This window comes from Lepisosteus oculatus, chromosome 1 (genome assembly GCF_040954835.1).
Source record: "Lepisosteus oculatus isolate fLepOcu1 chromosome 1, fLepOcu1.hap2, whole genome shotgun sequence".
Taxonomy (NCBI): domain Eukaryota; kingdom Metazoa; phylum Chordata; class Actinopteri; order Semionotiformes; family Lepisosteidae; genus Lepisosteus; species Lepisosteus oculatus.
The window spans coordinates 25,055,657-25,069,311 of record NC_090696.1 but is presented as its reverse complement, the minus strand read 5'-3'; the positions used below and the strand labels follow the sequence as shown (position 1 = coordinate 25,069,311).

At 36.7% G+C, this 13,655-nt stretch overlaps 1 protein-coding gene across 4 annotated transcripts in view; it reads left to right on the top strand.

Moving 5' to 3' along the window:
* The window catches only part of arfip1 (ADP-ribosylation factor interacting protein 1 (arfaptin 1)), a 50,284-nt gene extending 42,500 nt beyond the window's left edge, over nt 1-7,784 (top strand). For all 4 annotated transcript variants that reach the window (XM_015344693.2, XM_006629487.3, XM_015344695.2 and 1 more), the window contains 3 exons: nt 1,617-1,774; nt 5,149-5,323; nt 6,310-7,784. In XM_015344693.2, the coding sequence (XP_015200179.2) occupies nt 1,617-1,774; nt 5,149-5,323; nt 6,310-6,465 (489 nt within the window). In that variant the 3' untranslated portion in view covers nt 6,466-7,784. The remainder of the gene's footprint in view (nt 1-1,616; nt 1,775-5,148; nt 5,324-6,309) is intronic.
* Nucleotides 7,785-13,655: the final 5,871 nt, after the last annotated feature.

Here is a 13,655-nt window from a genome sequence, read left to right as displayed (position 1 = left end):
ATTTCATTGTATTGCCTACAAGACAAGACATGTACCTTCCTATCTTTTAAGTAAGCAGACATGCAAGTGTTTTTTGTCTCTTTAAAAAAAAAGTTGCTTTTCAGAAACCCAATTTAGTGGATGATACCTTTTAAAAATATACATACCCTTGACTGTAGTAAAAAGACTTTGAAATTTGAAATATCACTTAATAACCTTGTGTTGGGCAAGCAACTTATTTCACTCACGTAACGTGCTAGGCAGTTTTGTCAGATGCTTTCACAGGGGTTTGCAACTAAAACCCCATTGGATAAAATGGTGTTTGTGAGAGCTTTGTTGCCCTAACACTTTGCCTTTTCTTTGTACTGTGAGTTGGGCCTTTATCTTCAATAAAAATGTTGCCCCCTTTTGACATGACTATCGGGATGTACAACCAGAATTGCCTACACCCATTTCTTTGTGCACACCCTCACCCAGTGTCCAAAATCATTCTTTGCAATTTGGCAGTCAAAATACCATGTTGCCATAACATAAAGGTTGTATAGTGGAATGTTCTCTCCTGTACATGACTGCTGTGTGAGAATGATAAAAACCCAGAATCACTTAAGAAAATTAGTATTTTGCTTGCATATTTCAGAACACCACTGAAATGACCTGCCCTGAGGAGTGATTTACCTATAGCTTTTCATCCACGATATCCAATGCTGTGGACATACAGTAATATCTGTTCTTCTATCCAAACATTCTGCAGCACTTCCCAATAGTCTGGGTTCTGTTTCAGAACAGACCACAACATGAAATGTCCATTTTAAGGTTTTGGGTACCTGGGGTGTACAGCAATTCCTGGTTTTCTTGGAATGACCAATTCACCCAGTCAAAATGTATTTCTAAAGGTACAGCCATGAGCATTTTTATTATAGTTTAAAGCCTCTTAATTTGTGATGTTTATCACTAATTACAAGTGAACTTTTTTAAAGATACAAAAGTATTACAGCAGCTTACTGTACATAATTCCTTCAGATTTTCTGTTTTATTATTTTAAGTATTTTTTATGATAATTATTTACTTTAAACAGGTATCTTTTGAATCCCTGACAGCACCCATGGTTCTAATTCATCCTTTGAAGTTTATATGGTTTCATTGAAGGCCTTGAATCCTGAACCTTTCAAGTAAATGCTGTTAAGAAAATCATCTTAAAAATGAGTGTGGTGATATTTTATGTCACTTATGCAAGTTATGTAATATTTGTTTTTTCAAGCACTACATTTTACTGCATAATTAAAAGTAATCTAAAACTTAGGTTTGCATATGTGACAGCAGAGGGACTGAAATTCAGATATTTGAATATCAGATATTGCTAGGTAGACCTGGGATTTGTCAAATAATGTACAGGTATGTCAAGCTGAGCTGATAGGCTCACTTTATTAATTAGGCTAGTTTTGATTTAGTTCATAATGATGTCTTCAGTTCCTTTTTCCTGTTCTTACTTTTTTAATTTGCTATTTGCCTCAGTTTTGTGCTGGAAAAATTTAGACTAAAACCAATTTAGTCTTTTTTGTCTGTTTTGGGTTAAATGTAAGCCCTTTTTCTATTCTCTAAAACATAAGTTGAATGCATTTTCATTCTTTGTGTTTCAGGAGGAATTTGGTTTCAACGCTGACACTCAAAAACTATTGTCCAAAAATGGAGAGACACTATTGGGGGCCATTAACTTCTTCATTTCCAGTGTGAACACCTTGGTAAACAAAACCATTGAAGACACCTTGATCAACATAAAACAATACGAAAATGCCAGGTATGCGAGATGATTACTGTCAGTGGATGGCTACAAAAAGTCTATATAAAACTTCAGTGTTTTCAAAGATAATTTGAAATTGAAATTGCAAATTACCTGCAAATATTCTGGGAGTATCCTGTGATAGTTTAAATTTGTATTGAATTGAAACATGGCTGTGCGAGGGAATGCAAGTCTATCTGGCATTTTATTGTAAGGTTGTTAAAATTAAGAAGCATTCTCCCTATGCTAAGAAAAAGAAAAAAAACATTTTATATCTGAGTGAATTGATTTGCAATTTTTAAAAACGCTTACATTTGTATTTAACACTTCAGGCCGGTGTCTTCATTATAATTCTGTTCATGCTTGTTCCTCATGGTGTTTTGCTTCTTATTAATGCTACTGACCTTCTCTTTTCTGGATTTGGCTTCTTGCCAAATTTCTCTCCAAAACTTACCCAATCTGAATTCTAGTCTTATCTTATGACCTTGATCAAATGGCACAGCCTGAATTCTTAGCTTGTTTTGCAGAATTCTGTGCATCCTCATTACCTGAAACAATTACATTGTTTGGTTCATGTGGCATCATCCCGATACCGATTTCATGACATACCTGGTTCTAACATGTTAATGAAACCCTTTTTATTTGTTGGCATGATAGTCTCAAAAAAAAAAGAGAACATGATGAGAAAAAAATGCGGTAAAATGCTACTAAAGCATGCATGTTGCATTGCCTTCTGATGTATACTGTAGAATTGTGAATACATGTTACTGTATTTTCAAATTATTTCTTAATGGTGTTTTAGTGAAACCATCCTTGTGTCCCCATGATTTTAACAACAAGTTTACATTAAGAATGTAAGGGTTCTGTGTTCTGAACATTTAGGTGATTAAATGCCTGTTGTTTCCTTTGCAGGTTTAGGTGCTTGAGTGTTTTCAATATAGGGTCGGACAAGTTTAGCTGGGGATAAAATGTATCTTTTTAAATATTCCTGTATTCCTGTAAATGTATGTCTTTTCATGAATCTAACGGTATTTATTAAGAGCTTTATGAATTATGCAGTGATTAAATTCAGCTAGAGGTATATTATGCTCCTATAAAACAGAACTGTAGGATTAAATGTTAATGGCACTTGAAAAAAATCTTAATTTGAGTTTAGATGTGAACAAAAAATGAAAAGAATTTAGGTTTACAACAGAAAACTATAAATCCTCCATATTTGAAATTTAGGGTGTAGTACTTATTCATGGATTGAAACTGGATTAAAAGCAGAACATTTTCTTGCTCCAAATATACATTTCTGCACTGGCTTTGTTATTCATTTCTTGCAAAGGGGGGTTAAGTTTTCAGATATAGATTACATGACTAATGTTTCCCAAAGCAAATTGAGCAGACACAGTGGCATTTGCTTCTGTTGGTGCTTAGTTGAATGTGTGAGGACCCTCATTATGAATGCCTTTGGAGATGCTACACTGCATCTCATATTAAATTCTGTCTTGCCACAAAGTGGCAGGAGGGATTTATAAATTTACTAGTTTGTGCTGAGCACATTGCTCATAAGAATGTCCTCATTCACTACAGAGGATTCTATTATAATTAATATAATTTGGAGGGGAGAGTGGCTAAAGAATCTAATTTATGACCCTGCAGTACTCCAGAGGTTTGGGGAACTAATTGTAAAATGTCTGTTTTAAATGTTGCTGTTGGGCTTTTTGGATGAGCGTGTTTCAGCCATTGCTAAATTCCAGGGTGCCACCTCATGCCACCTAATATAGAAGGCTTTAAATAAGCCAGTTTAAATTTCTACCCCCAGGAGCTGAACTGTTTTCCTTTCAAGGGGCCTAATCATTGCACTCACTGTAAATTGGGACCAAGGCTAACCACTTAGTGGCTCCCTGATATTTAATAAGCTTTCACTAAGTTAAAAAAAATTCCTACTAAATGGTTCTTGACTTTTTACTTAACCATCGTCTGCAAGCAATGCTTTTTTATTTTTATGACGTCTTTGATGACAGTGGCCGGTGCACATTTTAAGGATGTTAAGGAGGCTTACTCACTCCCAGAGGTATTCTGTTTTGTGCATCTGGGACTTGAGTTAATGGTTTCAGTGGTCACCACAAGGCGTTTAGGCTGTTCTCTATATGACTTTCTCACATCTAAAATGAAGCCCTTCCCAGGTACCCCTTTTCTTTGGAAAGCGAATGGGACCCGTTGGATCATAGTCCTAGCTGGGATGCAGTCCTGACACACCAGCTAATCCATTTTATACTTCAGTCTAGAATGTATGCAACACCATGCTGATGGATGCAGATAAAAATTGTGCTTGACCCTCTCTGTCACCAGTGCACACAGGATACAGCCAGTACTTACCTGCAAATATTCTGGGAGTATCCTGTGATAGAATACTTTTGGGTGTATGGCTGTATGTTACAAATCAGACTGAAGTGATTATTGCTAAGCCTTTTACTCCAGCTTTTTAAAGGTGATTCCCAGGTTACTGCCAATCTACTTTTCAATGTTAAGCCAAGATCTTAAATCGTTTGAAGAAGTTGTTCTACAATGTTTTGTGTGGGTTACTTCTATTATTAGATGCTTATATTTTTTGTAAATTTGTTCATTTGGATTCAGAACAATTTAAATGAATGATAAATAAAGTAGTGTGCACATTTTGCATTGTAGAGCTATTGCTAGGATATTGACGCTATATAGAGCCACAGCAATAAAAACAAAATTCAGACCTTGAATTATGTCTTTCAACTTCCCTAACTTCTCTTCTGTGCAACATAAAAAAGTAAATATCAAGAAGATGGAGGTGATGTACTTTCCTTGAAATTTTGTAAAACAGATAACAAGGGCAGCATCCAGGTTATCAAAGTACCATTGTACCAAACCTCCCGAGCAAGACAAGATAGGAAGTGCAGATGTTGTTAAACTTTTCTGAAACTCCACTGCCTTCCCAGATACAAACGTATATAACCAGCATTGATAGCTGTGCACCTGTAAAACAGACGTATGCACCCTCATTACCTTTTGCTTGAAGTGAAGGATTTCCAGACAGTAAGCTTTTTCCGTACTTTATTTCCTGTTCTGTTATGAAGTGCTCCATCCACTAACAGCTGATAACGCACATCTTCAAATGTGGATTCCCTTAGGAGTGGTCTGAAAAAAATATGCATCGCTCGCTGTGTGTTATGTAATGTTGTATTTAGGTTTTAATGTAACGTTTACTTGTGATGTGTGTATGTTTTGTAAATGACTTGCTGCTTTGATGCTAGACGCATTTCTGAGAAGTCAGACAAAGTATTATTGAGTTGCAACAAACACCCCAGCAAATATGTTTCAAACATCAAAAGTCACAACTTCTGTGCTGAAGTAAAAATTGATTTTTCTTACAGGGTTGAGTATGACGCCTATCGCACAGACTTAGAGGAGCTGAACCTGGGCCCCCGGGATTCTACTACTGTTCCAAAGATCGAGCAATCTCAGCAACTGTTCCAGATCCACAGGGAGAAATACGAAAAGATGCGCAATGATGTTGCGGTCAAACTAAAATTCCTAGAGGAGAATAAGGTAAAGCAGGGGTACAGTGTGCTGTAATAACCAAATGAAAATGTGTGATTCGTACACTGACATTTTCCAGTCTGGAGAAAGCTGATGTTAAAAGGGAGTTTTTTTAGTTGCTTCTACTTCCATAACAGATGTAAAGGAGTCTATTCATCAAGTAGAAAAGGACTGCAGCTTCATTCAAGTAATGTTCTGCACACTGCTGCTCAAATTTAAATGGGTCTTTATAACTCTTTAGAAAAACTTGAAAAAAATATAAGGAGTGCACTGTATGAATTGAGTCTAGTGCTTCTTGTTTAAGCTTCCTACGAGAACAAGAAATGACACGTCGGACAGATGAGGTTAACTGTAGGATTTACCCAGAAAAAAGAAGCAGATCTTCTTTCATCTGTAATATAGCTATTGTTAATGCAAACACGAAAACAGCAAAAGCATGGACAAAGTTTTAAATGAAAATGTTAACCGATAAGAAATAAGTAGTCAGGTTTTGTATGGGACAATACAGTTTAAAGTTTCCACAAAAAAAGTCTAGTATATTGTGTACGAGCCAAGTACGTACTCATGCCACATTTGATTCTTATTTTCTTTAGGCCTGTTTTAGTCGCTAATAATTAAAATTTTGATATCCATTCACCTGTTTTCTAATGGCATTATCCAATACAAGGTTGCGGGGGAGAAGGAGCCTATTCCAGCAAGAGACAGGCAAAAGGCGGGATACATTCTGGAAGGGACGCCAGTCCATAGCGGGGCACACGCAGACATGCACACACTCACTCCAGGGCAGATACTCCCCAGGTTCAGAATTGAACCCAGTGCCACAGTGCTGTGAAACCAGAATACTATCCACTGCTCTGCCCTCTGAATATGTAGAAAATACATAATTATATATATATTAGGTAAACAGTTTGCCTCCCTGAAATGTCATAGTGTTTTTGGATATTGGGATTTGCTGTGGATTTGATTCTCTGTCTTTTCTCTGTCTCTCTCTCCAGGTTAAGGTATTACACAACCAACTTGTCCTCTTCCACAATGCTATAGCTGCCTACTATGCAGGAAACCAGCAACAGCTTGAACAGACGCTCAAACAGTTCCACATTAAGTTGAAAAGTCCTGGTGCAGACTCTCCATCCTGGCTAGAGGAGCATTAATTCCATGGGAGTAGTACAATGCCCAATGCCAGGGAGCATCCAGGAACAGTCAAAAAAGGCATTAACATTGATTCTGAATAATAAATATATGGTGATTTTCCCTTTTCTTCTTTTGTAGGATTTCAAACTTTAAGACAAAAAATATTTATGAAATCAAACCTTTTTCTGTGCACTTCCATTTTTATATCTTGTGAGTTTAATCTCAGCTGAGGAGACACATATCCCATTTTTGGTTTTCTGATGACTGAAGTTTGCACTCAAATTTTTATTTCAGGAATTAGATAAATCACTTGGTGCTGATAAAGACAAATGTGTTTTTTTAACTTACCACATGATGATGGATAACAGATGATAATATTCAACAGGTATTATAAAAATCTTTATCAAATATAGTACGGTGGAGTTTGTACTTTTCAGCAGATGAACTGACTTTAGTTCATATCAAAAGACAGCACAACTATCATGTTCGTGTCTCCTCTGATGAGGGTCCAACTTGCAGCTACTACTATGCCTTGTTAGAAGAGTATTTTGTTGGTTATCTCATTCTTATTCTTTTTGTGAGAAAGTACTGATAAAAACACAAAATACAGTTCTTGGAATTTTTGAATGGAAGAAGGACTAGCCTTAATGTGCAACTGTGTGCCTTTTTTATACAAGTACCTTCACTTCCATTGTTAGAAAAACTAGCAGGTAATTTGCACTGCCACTGTTTTTAATCACTTTCCTTAAGGACACCCTGGACAGTGGAAGGACCAAAAAAAAAACAAAGACCAGCATTTACTATTATAACATTAACAATCAGTTTTCGACTTTAACGTTCTCCTGTTTTCCATATCACACTTCATGCACATTGAAACTAATGAAGATAAACTTTGTTAAATATTGTAAACCAAAATGCATTGCGTTCAAAACTATTTGTATTTAGGAAAGATAATATCCCTTGCCTGTGCTGCTCATGTGTGGGGTTTGTTCTGTTGTTTTTGAAGCAAAACAGTGTACAGATGTGTACAAACTTCTGAAACGTTTTTCATTTTGTCAGATTCGTGTTCCTTATGGCAGTGTATAAGCAACTTGTGTACATTTACCTAATGTTTACTAACAGAACTATATAAATATATATTTGTAATTTCCCACATTTGTGACAGATATATTTAGACACATTTACTCTTGGGCGTTTTGTTTTCTCATTCCATTACTTGCTGAGTGTATCTGTGTAATTAAGAAAAATTGCTAATTAAAGGAGTTGACTGCAATATGGGCTTCTGAATGTCGTGTAACATCTTGAAAAACAAAAAATTAAAAACCATTGTTTCTTCTAATTGCTGTGTTATGACGTGTGTTTTCTTTCATTTGGCAGTATTAATTGCTGCAGCAGTGTTCCCACCTTATAACCTGACCCTGTCAGATCTCAGGAGCTGATCAAAGCTGGGCCTGGTTAGGACTGGGCTGGACAGACCTCCATGGAAATCTAAGTGCTACTGCAATGAGTTTTGGCAAAAAAGTAGGTGGTTCCCTTCTCCGCGAATGAGGATTTCCGAACCAGAGACTTAATTTCGTGACTGAGAACACTTGAGAGGGTGGTGCTGTCCTCTGGATGATACCTGTACATTAAACTGAGTAAATTCAAGTCTTAGTTCATAAAGACCATTTCAATTCCACCATCTATGCCATTTGGTAGTTACTAGCTAATTGATGAGATGATCTCTTTTGACCATTCCTCGAAAGAAACCATAGTATCATCTTCAGCAACTTAATGGCAAGGTAGCTTGTTCCATATTCTCACATCCCCTAAATAATGAGAATAATAGTAGTGGCAATAACAAACACCTATATACTTTACTTGTTTCTTCTTTAATGAAAAGGCTTTCTATTTTTTCTGACCAATAGCATTTTCTTAATTCCGCACCTTAATATATTCATGAATTAATTTATGTATATTCATTAATGTATTCATTAATACATTAATTCATGAATGCTTTTAAGTGTTTGGTAAATAAGTGTCTTTTTCACATTTTGCATTGTAGGTGCTGAAATTAAAATGCTAAAAGAACCATAACTAAATACACAGGAGTTAGTTTATTGGAGGAATCCGAGTATGACAGTACTGCAGACTACAGGACACCTGAATCAAAACTGGCTATCCCTCGCCTTGAGTACTTAGGTTGGCTGCATTAAATAATCTAAATGTAAACGCCTTCATTTTGTATTGTATCCAACATTCAGCAGGTAATAGAGCTGGAAGTGTGCTTATTCAGGGCAAAGGAGTAACTTACCATTCATGTCAAAACTAAAGTCCGTCCTACCTTTTCTAATTTGTTCATCTAAGCTTTGTGTAGCTGTTTCAACCCGAAAGTGTTCTTGGCCTTTGCTAATTGCAGTATTTCCTGGTGAAAGAAATACCGTGAAAGTACAGCCTGTGTGATTCACTGTACATTTCAGCAAGAGCTAGGGATACTTTTGTGTGTTATGTTTATCTTCACAAATGACAAAAGGGGGGTGTTATTCTTAGTGCAAATTGTTGGTACTTTCCAGGAGTTACAGAATTTCCTCTTTTCTGTGCAGTGAACACAGTTCTGTGTTCTCCAGGTTTTATTTGGTTGGGTGCAATTCAGAACAGACACCTATAGAGTCCTAGGGATGAATTTAATCTGAGATCTAAGCTTTCTGAAAATCTTACATTTATTTATTTATTTATTTATGTTGAAAGAATCTTCAGAAACACTTTTAAATACTTCCATGCATCTTAAAGGCTCTAATTCATGGCCAGCAGCCATATCACCCAGCAACTCATAACTGGCAGCCCACTGAAACTAAGCAGTTGTGAGCCTGGTCAGTACCAGGCCCAGTTGCTGCTGGAAGCACACTGCTGCTGCTGTGTGGGTCATAATGCCCCAGAATAATAGTGATGGGGACACTATACTGGAAATAGGCACCCTCCTTCGGATGAGATGTAAAACCAAGGTCCTGACTCTCTGTGGTCATTAACAGTCCCAGCATGTTTCTCAAAAACAGTAGGGGTGTAACCCTGGGATCCTGGCCAAATTTCCCAGTGGCCCTTACCAATCATGGACTCCTAATCCCCATCTATGAATTGGCTTCATTACTCTGCTCTCCTCCCCATTAATAGCTGATTTGTGGTGAGTTTTCTGGCGCACTATGGCTGCCGTCGCATCATCCAGGTGGATACTGCACATTGGTGGTGGTGGAGGGGAGTGTCCAGAAAAGTGCTATATAAGTTTAAGCAATTAATTAATTTTCTTTTTTTATGGGTGATGCCACAGTCATCTTTTTATTGCAGTTCAAAACCACATAGTCTGCCTTGTGCTTCAGAGATTTTTGCCAAATTTAAATTCGATTTTTATTTGATGGAAATATTTTTTAACTTAAATTTTCTCCACTTAAAGGTTGATTCAAAGACACTCCCTTCTGAAGACATTACTCTTCTGCCTTTCATTATAGAAGTGGATAAGCCCGTCATTTATGATAATTAATTGCTGATCTTTGCTAAAATACGGAGTCCTCCACAATTAAAAGAAGAGTGACTAAAAATACACTTGGGAGACATTGAAAACACATTAGTCTTTGAGGTGCCTTTATTCCTTTGAGACTGCAGGCAGTGCTGTTTGTTCAGTGACTTCACCTGTCTGCCTCAACAGCTTTCACAAACAAAGCACTTTGTTTACTCAGCCTCTGTCACTTGACCAAATAAGACCCCTTTGAAGCTTCTACTAATAAATAAAGCCTGTTTGGTTTTTGAGGCTACAAAAGTGTTTGAATTTTGGTGAAAAATGATATACTGTATTTTCTAAGTATTCACTGTTTGCACATTACCTTACACTAATATGCTGCAAGAAGTTCCTCCTAACACGATTTTTCTGATGTGTTATTCTACTGCAGCTGCTAATAATCAAGCCTGTCTTTTTAGAATGTTTGCTAAAAAAGCCGAGGGACATATTTACGAAATTTAATTATAATTTATTCTAATATTGTTACAGTTGTTGTTGTTTCTGTTATTTCAAATTATTAAAGCATAAGCTACAAAATCCTCGATATATTTGAAGATTTCACTATACATTAAATACTTATAGAGTATCTTCTTTAATCTGAAGTTGATTTCACACTTCAGAATACATTTCAGCTGCTGTGCACTATCATCCTGGATGGTGGACACCTGGATCTGTGCTGGTTTGACAGGAATTTTGTCTTTTCATGGTAATAAAATAATTTGCTCAGATTTTTTTCTTCTTTGCAACCTTTGGTAAATAGGTAGCAACATCATTTCTTCAAGGTACATTATAGGTAATTCAAGATACATTATAACCCATTTTTAGCCAGTTTTTTGGGGGAGGACTTCCTTGTGATCACGTGGAACATCAATTGGTGACTATAAAAGTCACAGTCTTAATCCCTAACAGCCTCCTTTGGAGTAGCAGTAGGTCCACATTCACTGCTACTCCAAAACTCTTCAGACATACAGTAGGAGACATGGGAAATTGTATCTTTCCTCTGCAGGGGTAATGTGTTGGACTGGCTTTAGCATAGTCATGTCAGAAAGATTGTAAGTAATCTTTGATAATGCTACCAGCTACAGCGTATTGGCTTAATTATTATGAAAGGTCATAAAGTATTCATGTAAACTTTAAGATCATGGCTTTGCAGTTATGTCATCAGTACTATTGAGTAAAATTACAACGTATTTGCTTGTAGTGGTTAGTGCTGAGTTACACAGGAAGGCTATCATCAGAAATATTACTAAAATCTAAATTAACAAAAATCTAGTCGCACTAGAAGCACATAAAATTATTTCCAGCAGTAAATTACTTAGGCAGCACCTGTTTGTTTTTATGATGGAAGCTAGAAATGAAATCTGTCTTGGAATTTTAGAAACTCAGCAGTAACCCTTCTTAAATCTTAAAGTGAATAATGGAACTACAATTATTCCTGCTGCTCCTACAACTTACCAGCTCAGGAATTTCAGTCTAATGACTGATAGATATATACAGTAGTATTTCTGGTGTGCTCCTTAATTGGTGCATATCCTGACATCCATATACCACACTCTTCTTTGTTGTTTTCCTACAGTACAGGTCCTATGTGAAGTCAAGCCATGTTAACTTCAGAAAACATTGCACAAAGACAACTATCAGGATGGGCGGAGAACAGGATAATTAGCACATTTAATGGGCCATTGTTTTTATTTGATCTCCTCCAGCCAACTTGAATTCTAATTCTGGACTCTGCCGCTGTAGTACAGCCAGTCGATTCACATCAGGATGGACTGGTGGGTCTGATGACAGCAGCAGAGCTCTACCCACCCCTCTTCAGTATCTGTCACTCTGACCATGCTCACAGTTTCTTATTTCAAGCATTTGACTTAGTACGTCTGTATTTGTTTTGTAAAACCCAGTATTTTCTATGCATGGTAAGTAATTAGGTATTAAGTACCTTATTTTTAAGATATGTTTACAAAAATAAATTATTATATTAAATATTTTACATACTTTGATGTCAGTGTGTAAATAGCTGCTGTGTACTTTAATCAAACAGCTTAAAGTATGCGCCTTATGTAGTAACAGATTAACTGGCTCAGAATGCTACAGCAGAAAGGAGTTGTATAAAATTCTTTTACAATATCTGTCTGGGTAAAGTAGAAAACCTCAACGCTTAATACAAGCAGAGATCAGTGAGTCTTTTGATGTTGGTCCATCTCTATTCAAACCACTTTTGGAGTTTCAAACTGTAGGACATCTGAAGACACTTTGGTCATAGCAGCCTAAACCATATATTGTAAAATTTCTCACAAAAGTCCCTCAGTCTATGACCAGGAATTTTAATGCTGTGCAGAATTTATACTCCAGTGAGCAGGTTAAGACTGAGAGAAGACTTGCATGCACATCAAATGTCTCACGGGATTACTTTTAAATGAATCTTGAAAGCAGAAAAGCTGGAGCTGAGAGTGTTATACAGTAATGCCACTTCAGAGAGAGAGAGATCAGTTCTGATTGTAGAGGTTAAGAGTGAAAGTGAGCTTTGGGCACTGTGTGTCTAGAAGTTGTTACTGCCATTTAATTCCAATCAGTCAACCCTCAACACACATAATAATAATAATAATAATAATAATAATAATAAACTTTATTTTATATAGCGCCTTTAAAGGTGGCTTCTCAAAGCGCTTTACAAGATGACATAACAATAAATAAGAAGACTACAACAATAAATAAGAAAATTTCACAAGACAGGACACAATTATAATTACAACAATACAACAATAACAATAGAGGAGACCGTGGAAGATGGTATTAAGAAGAGCAGAGGGGTGAAGAATGGAACCAGTTAAGTAAAGGCTTTTCTGAAAAGGAGGGTTTTGAGTCTGGATTTGAAGGAGTTTAGAGAAGGTGACTCTCTGATATCCTTGGGAAAAGAGTTCCAGAGCTTGGGGGCATAGCAGGAGAAGGCCCTGTCGCCCATACAATGTAGACGGGCTTGGGGGACAGTAAGGAGGGCAGAATTTGAAGAGCGGAGGTTGCGAGGTGGGGAGTAGGGCGATAAAAGTTCAGACAGGTATTGAGGTGCCAAGCCATGTAAAGCCTTGTAGGTGAGCATGAGGATTTTAAAGTCTATGCGGAATTTGACCGGAAGCCAGTGCAAGGACTCCAGGATAGGAGTATAATGTGAACACTTGCACTAGACCTGGTCAGGATTCTGGCTGCTGAATTTTGGACATACTGCAGCTTGTTCAGAGTAGATTTAGATACCCCAGGGAGCAGAGCATTGCAGTAGTCAATTCGAGAGAATACAAATATGTTGATCAGCTTTTCAGCCACAGTTAATGATAGCATAGGGCGTAGTCTTGCGATATTTCTAAGGTGAAAAAAAGATGTTTTTGCCAGAGAACTGACCAGAACCTTTGACTCAATCAAGAGCAAGAGAAGTATTTACTAAGATCATTATGAGTATAGTGAAGACAGTAATGTAGGAAACTTTTTTGAAGGTTGTTCAATATACAGTAAATAAAAAATAAAATTGTTTTAAACATATTCACGATGCATAATATTTAGGAACCCACAATGGTTTTGTGATCCCATAGATTGTATTTTAAAAATGAAATTTGATTTTGAAATATCAGATTTGCTGAGGCAAACACAGAACAGCCATTAGTAGTAAGAATTATTGGTCTTTCCTCTATAAAC